The 6,778-nt window shown below is 41.7% G+C and overlaps 1 protein-coding gene across 2 annotated transcripts in view; it reads right to left on the bottom strand.

Moving 5' to 3' along the window:
- Positions 1 to 6,778, bottom strand: part of IL17REL (interleukin 17 receptor E like) — a 106,948-nt gene that overhangs the window by 16,361 nt on the left and 83,809 nt on the right. For both annotated transcript variants that reach the window (XM_019509315.1, XM_019509316.1), the window contains exons 9-11: positions 5,430 to 5,484; positions 548 to 711; positions 221 to 268 (exon numbers count right to left, since the gene is read on the bottom strand). In XM_019509315.1, the coding sequence (XP_019364860.1) occupies positions 221 to 268; positions 548 to 711; positions 5,430 to 5,484 (267 nt within the window). The remainder of the gene's footprint in view (positions 1 to 220; positions 269 to 547; positions 712 to 5,429; positions 5,485 to 6,778) is intronic.

The raw sequence follows: 6,778 nt of genomic DNA, 5'->3' as shown, positions 1-6,778 counted from the left end.
TATGATCCCACGTTAGCTCTATCATTTTAACTGCCTTCCCTAACACAGCCTCCTCGTATACTCACATTTTGAATTTCCTTCATTTCTATTTCCTTTTTGTCAATTAGATGAGAAAAAGTATTCATCCTAAAGCTTGCTGGCAGTTCATTTTTGTAGCTGATACTCAGAAAGGGAGGAGAATGGACATAAATGGAATCTACAAGAAAATCAATCCATTTACCTTCATGCAAAGTCCTGGATGGCTGTCCACACGAGAATATCTTATGTGCTTGAAGAGAGAAGGTTCATAATTAGTAAGCTTTAAAACCCAGGATGCACAGAAAGAACAAACCTATGAACCGAGTACATTTTGTAAAACTAATTCGTTGGGAAGGAATAGAGAACATCTTCCTTTTAAACAACATTTCAATTATTAAATCACAGGAAAGCGTAGTAATACTAAGAACAGGCCAATTCATAATTCCATATTCTAGCTACTTATGTTAAGCATTGGATTTAGGTTAGAGCCATTGATCTCACAATCCGAAAATAACTACATAATACTCACATTTTCTGGAACTGTATATGATGAGTTTTGGAGATCCACACATTGGTAATTAGACTTCATTAACCTGCATAGGCTAACTCTGACTTGCACAGGACAGGCTGGTTCCCAGGCTAGTGTTTGTGTGGCTGAATTATACATAATGTTATCCCATAGTGCCTTGGTATCTAGGTATAAACAGCAGAATTATTATGCAGGGTGAATAAAGCGAAGCTCAACAATCCAGAAACTATTCAAATATCAATCCATTTGATCTTAATTGCTGAATCCCTATTCTATTTTTGTCGTTATTTCCTTCCACGCAAACTGGGTTCAATTGGGATGGCTATGTTTTACATCCACTTTGTAACTGGGTGTCTATGCAAAAGGGCCTGGTACTAGAGAATCAGATTTAATGTGTATTTTTATCCATGCTATATCAAATACATTCAAACTAGTAGGTAAATGCAGAGGGATCCTAATAATAACCAGAGCTTCATGAACAATTCACAACAAATACCTTGTTCTGTATAAATAGTATCTTTTGCATTCCATGAATAACAAAGCAGACTATGATTTCAGATTTATTCAACATTTATGTTGGGATTTTTTGTTATGTATAGATGGCAAACTGTGTCCTGAGTAAATTTTAAATAACTATTGCTGAAAACTGGAGCTGTTTTGCTTAATGGTGATTACTCAGTCTAGGCGTCTTGAATTGGTTTTGTTCCCTCATAAAATGAGGACGGAAAATTTCCATTGTGCAAACTTAAAATATACTTCAACTTGGAAGTTTACATTTATCTGATACCGGATAACAGCAGGGAACTATATGTTGGTAAATCATGTGCAAGTTACTTGAACGTTTACAAGTGAACACAAATAATACCCATCCTGGAGAGAAATGCAGTTTTGTTGAAGAGTCCCACAAAAGGGGAGAATGGAAGTGAGAAACAAACTACAATGCCAATGAAGTACAAAAAGGTTTGTGGTGCACACAGCTGAGTGTTGAAATGACCTGCCACAAAACACTTTGTTTTCTGATCAGAATCTTTCCAACCTCATCATTTTGCAATTTTTTTGATATATTGAATCTTTGATTTGGGATGGAAAATGTGTCAAAAGACTGAAACTACTGACAGAGCAAGAATGCTTTTTTTAAAATCAATGCCATGCAACAATTGAGTGTCTAATAAAAGGTAATATTTATATAAGAAATAATAAGGCTTCCAAATGTCTTCATTCAACAACTTCTGTAACTTCACACAGCTTTTATTAATGATGCTGCATAAAGAAGGGCAGAGAACTTGATAAAATAAGGTAAGTATAAGGATTAAAACACTACAGCATCTCATGTATATAGCGTTCCACCTTTAAAAATAGCCATGAACTTTCATTTCTATCTGGGAGAACTTTACAATCCTTTCTCCTATGCCTGAAGAAATGCTTGTGCCCGAAAGCTTGCAATTAAAGAATTAATTTTTTTGCAAAAATCTAGCTGGTCTAACAAAAGATATCACCTCTGCCATGAGTTCTGATTCAGTTACACCACTTCACTTGACCCCTGAGAGTGATCATCCTCAACCATGAGGGTTCATCGACAATGAAGATGCTGCTTCGGGCCAGGGTTGTGCTAACTCTGGGTTGTGCTACCTAGCTTGCTGTAGAGTAACTTCAGTCTGCTCCACAGAGATCAAATGAACAATTTGCAGTCCTCCAGCATCCCAAGATTTATTGCTCCCAGGTCTCTCCCCCACAACCAGTGCAGGGACAGAACCTAGGTGTCCTGCCTCCTAGCCACACCCTTGCTCACCAGCCCTAAAGTGGCAAGTCAGAGCTGTGCAGGCAAGAAACAGTATTAACCTTTAATGTGCAATTGTTAACAGCATGTTCTACCTTTAACACCATTCCAAAAGAATTAGTATGGTTTAAATGTAATGTACAACTTCACCCATACAGATTGGCAGCCAGACCAGTAGTGACAGTAGCTGCATTCTTGCACCCCAACTAAGTCAGCAAGCAGTCAGGACTTGTGCCCCACTCACCCACTCCTGGTTCCACCACTGACTTATTACTTTTCAGGGAAATTGTAATGCATCTTTACAGTGCGATTCCACTTGGTAGGATGACAATGAAAAGAAAAGTACCTCTATGCTCCACATATTATCTCCTATTCGCATGCAATTTCTGACATCAACTAACTTCAGCCACAAACTAGGTATCTACAACCGGGTTTTTTTATACCTGTCAATCCTATGGATCTAACACAGATAAGGGAGAGCTTCTATTCTCTACACAACTGTTAATTAAATTCCAATTATATAACCAACAAAACTGCATTAAGTTGTACCCCTGCAAATTACCCCAATGACGTATAAGCCAGAAAGGATTGTCTGACCTCAAATCTCAGTTTATGGGACTGTCAGCTGGAAAAAATATCTGAAGCTTACAACAAATTTGCTTAATCCTCAACGAGCCCTGGAACCTGCCAATGCTAATCTACCGATACTTTTCACTCCACAGCCCTATGCTACTGTTTAAAGAGTTCTGAGACGACTGGGATGGAAAAGTGACACACTAGCGTTTAAAAAAAATAAAGATTCGGCATTCACTTCTCCAACCTGGCTTAATACAAAGGTATCGGTTGTAGCTGTTATTTGCAGCCTCAGGGGAAAATCAAGCTCTAAAAACTGTATTCACATAGAAGCTCTTTTATAAAGGGCATCCTCCTTGCCTTTTCCTTTAGTCATGTCACACTCAGCTGTAAATGTGATTGTGGTGTCACAAATGCTAGTTTCAGCCACAACAGAATAAATCAGAACTCAAAGGGCTAATTAGAACAGCGCTTGCCTCTATTTTAACATATCAGCCCAGACATAGCATGAAATAAATTCCAAAGAGAGCACATATGTCAGTTTGATAGTGTTTGGATAAACTGTTATTGGTTGCTATTTCTAATTGCCTGCATCGTTCTTTAAAAAATAAATTCTCGAATCCCTTACTGAATCTTTTTGCCAAGGCCTGAAGTGAAAGGATGGCTTACTGACATGGGTTGAATTAGGGTGACTATATTATTTTGAAGGACATCTGGGATGGGAGGCAACACACACACAGCAGCCCCCTCCCCCCCCCACACACACACAGACACTACAAGAAAAAGCAGGAATCCCAAAGCACTGTATAAGCTGTACCTGCAGAAAGGAGCTGTTGGCACTGCAGGGAGTGAGGTGGGTGGAGGCTGAGCCCTAATGAAGCTCCCGGGGCCACCGGCTATGCCCAGAAAGCAGCCATGCACTGCAGCAACCCACAGAGACTCAGCCTCCCCCCTGCAGCACTGGAGTCGAATACAGGGCACTCACCCTAAGGTGGATGATGTCTCACTCCACACAGACACAGCTCTGGGCTGAGGCTGGGGACCGTGGAGGGTGGCTGATCCCAGGCAGGGCTGGCAGGGGCTCCTCAGCACCCAGGGAGGGCAGGAGCTGCAGCATGCCCAGGCTTGTGACATACACAGCCACAAACATAAGCACAGACACACACACATACATCTGTGACCCTGCAGCTCCCAGGAACCCTGATGGTGGAATGGGGAGGGGCAGGACAGCATGGAGACCCTAGCCAGGTTCCATCCCCATGCACAGAGGCTGGACAAGGCTGGGAGCAGCCCCTGTGGGGTGTCCCCAGGCTCCACCAGCCCACTCTTCACCAGCAGCCACCCTGGGCCACCATGCACAGCCTAGGCCTCGGCAGCAGCCACAGAAACAGGGCATGAGGATGCTGCTCGTGGGTGACCATCCCAGTTCACTCCATGCAGGTGCCAAGCCCTAGTTCTGGCCCTGACCCTGGCCCCAGTCCCCTCCCCCAGCCAGCCTCACCCTGCCCCAGCCGATCCCAACCCCAGGCAGGAGGAGCAGTGCTCAGCCCAGCCCGTCCCCACCAGCCTCCAGCCACTGCTCCGGAGGAGCCGGGCTGGGCACGTGCAGGCCAGGTAGCACCACCAATCTGGGTCTTTTGCTTCAATTTTAGCCAACTAACTGGGACACCAGGATGGCCTATGAAATCCAGAACTGCCCAGCCAGGCCAGGATGTGTGGTCAACCCTAGACTAAATGCAATAAAAAAAAAAACCTGCAGGGTTTACTGCTGCCTATCTATTTGATATGCCTCTCATCACACCAGATATTGAAAATCTGCATAATGTGCAAAATGTCATTTTCATCTGTCACCTCAGGACAGATTATGACTTTGATGGAATCACTTGTGTGAATAACTGCCCAATAAATAACAGGTTTTCAAGCTAGCTCACTGTCTGCAGATGTTTCCACTGGTTTCCTTTTATGACTGCATGAAATTCAGGATGCCCATGTTCACTTTCATTTTCATTTCATCTCCTATTCCAGCTCTAATCTCTATTCCTTCCTGTCAGCAGTTCACACACAAAATTACTTGTCTTTCTTTGTGAATTCTTTAAATTTACAACAACCTCCTTCTTCTTTTTCTGTCAGGCCCCTCCTTCGAGTCTGGCTTTAACTGCCATTCATTCATAATCCCTTCGAAAGGCAAGCTTCATAGGATTGCTTTCTTCTGGCTTTCTTGCATTAGAATTAAGAAAAACCATTAGTTGAATAGAAAAATGTTATTTGATGTCAACAAAGTTATTCTGCATTGGTACTGGTGCAAACACAGTGCCTGTAAGGAATTATTTTATGAAAAGTATTTATGTTAGTAATGCTCTAATTAAGTTAATGAATTACAACTTTTTAAAAAGATTTTCTGCATTACAAATAAAAGCAGTAACCTCCAGAAATACTGCAGTCTGAATGGTTTCATCTTAGCTATAAATACATTTCAAATAAGATATGATGATAGTATTTTTTCAAGAACTGGCTCATAAACATTCTACTTGCCATTTTTAAAAGGGCAAAGTTGTATCCTCCTTGCATCTGGAACTGCTTCCCAACCCTACAACCCAAAGAGATACCATTAGATAGGTCATTGGCACCCACACATCAGCTATTTTTTAAATTTCTCATCTGAAAGATCCAAAGACAAAGCACGCAGCACCCAACACCCACATGAAAAACAACTGTTGATTTTTTTTTTGGCTATTTTCCTTTATATAATGTATCACTGTGTGTTTGATTTTCATTGAGTGTACTTGATATTATAATTTGTATTTCAATACAATAGTATCGATCTGTAAATTCCTGGAATGACACAATATTTTTTCTAACGTGTAATATTGATTTTAAAATATTGAATGCCAGTCCATTTTCCATTGAAGATGATGCCATTAAGTAGGGCAATGGCTTCATTATTTAGGCGGCAGGTTCAGAATCTTCAAACCAAACACCAACAGGAGCAGTCCCAGTTCCCATAGATTAGCTCAACACTCCTCAGGTTTTGGCCACTCACATTACAGAATTTACTGTAAAGACACCGACAGAACTAGTGTTGCTGTTACGTCCTCCTACATCCCACGCTGGGATATGGGAGCATAGGACATAAGACTTAAGGTAATTAGAAGGTCACTAAATCTGGTCCCCTGCTACAGCAGACCACTGCATCATAATTCCTTTTACAAATTTATTAAGCACAATTTAAGAACTAGTTGTTCTGCCCCAATTGTTTTATGGGCTGTTCCCTAAGCATGCTCACTGAAACCCCCATCTAAATTCCAGTCTAAATTTATTCATAACCATGTGTACTCATTTTTATTGTGCTAACATTGTTCTTAATATTAATTAGATCTTGTCCATTAGTAATGCTTACCTCCTATAAGTGGGGCCCCTAACCCCTGTTACTTGAATAAAGAAAGAGCAAAGCTGCAGAGAAGCTACAGGTCACTACTTTGAGCAACTGAGGAAAAAAATAGGTTACAAGGGTTGGGCTCCAGGTAGGATGTTAAATGACAGCTGCAGCAGAGCTGAGCAGGCTGCTGATGAATTGGGAGAATCAGTAGCCTCTGTTACCGAGAGCTGGGCTAGACAGCAGAAATAAGTGGCTGAGTCAGTGCAGACAGGCAGCTCATAGAGAAGCAGAGCTGTGGGCCTGCTTGTAGGGAAACAGGCTACAGAGAGGCAAGCTTGCAGATGGGTGATAGAAAACCCTTGTGCCTGGTTCTGAGAAGCTGGGAACAGGTGACTGGAAGGATGGAGTTCAGGGGAGCAGTACTGTAGCAACACCACACCCTCATATTGCCCCAGCTGCCAACTTCACACTTTATAGTTGCAAATATTATCCCATTTCTATAACC

The sequence above is a fragment of the Gavialis gangeticus genome, unplaced genomic scaffold, assembly GCF_001723915.1.
Source record: "Gavialis gangeticus isolate Ggan-Ray unplaced genomic scaffold, GavGan_comp1, whole genome shotgun sequence".
In the NCBI taxonomy this organism is placed as follows: Eukaryota; Metazoa; Chordata; order Crocodylia; family Gavialidae; genus Gavialis; species Gavialis gangeticus.
Note: the sequence above shows the minus strand (reverse complement) of the source record. Positions and strands in the feature narration are given on the sequence as shown.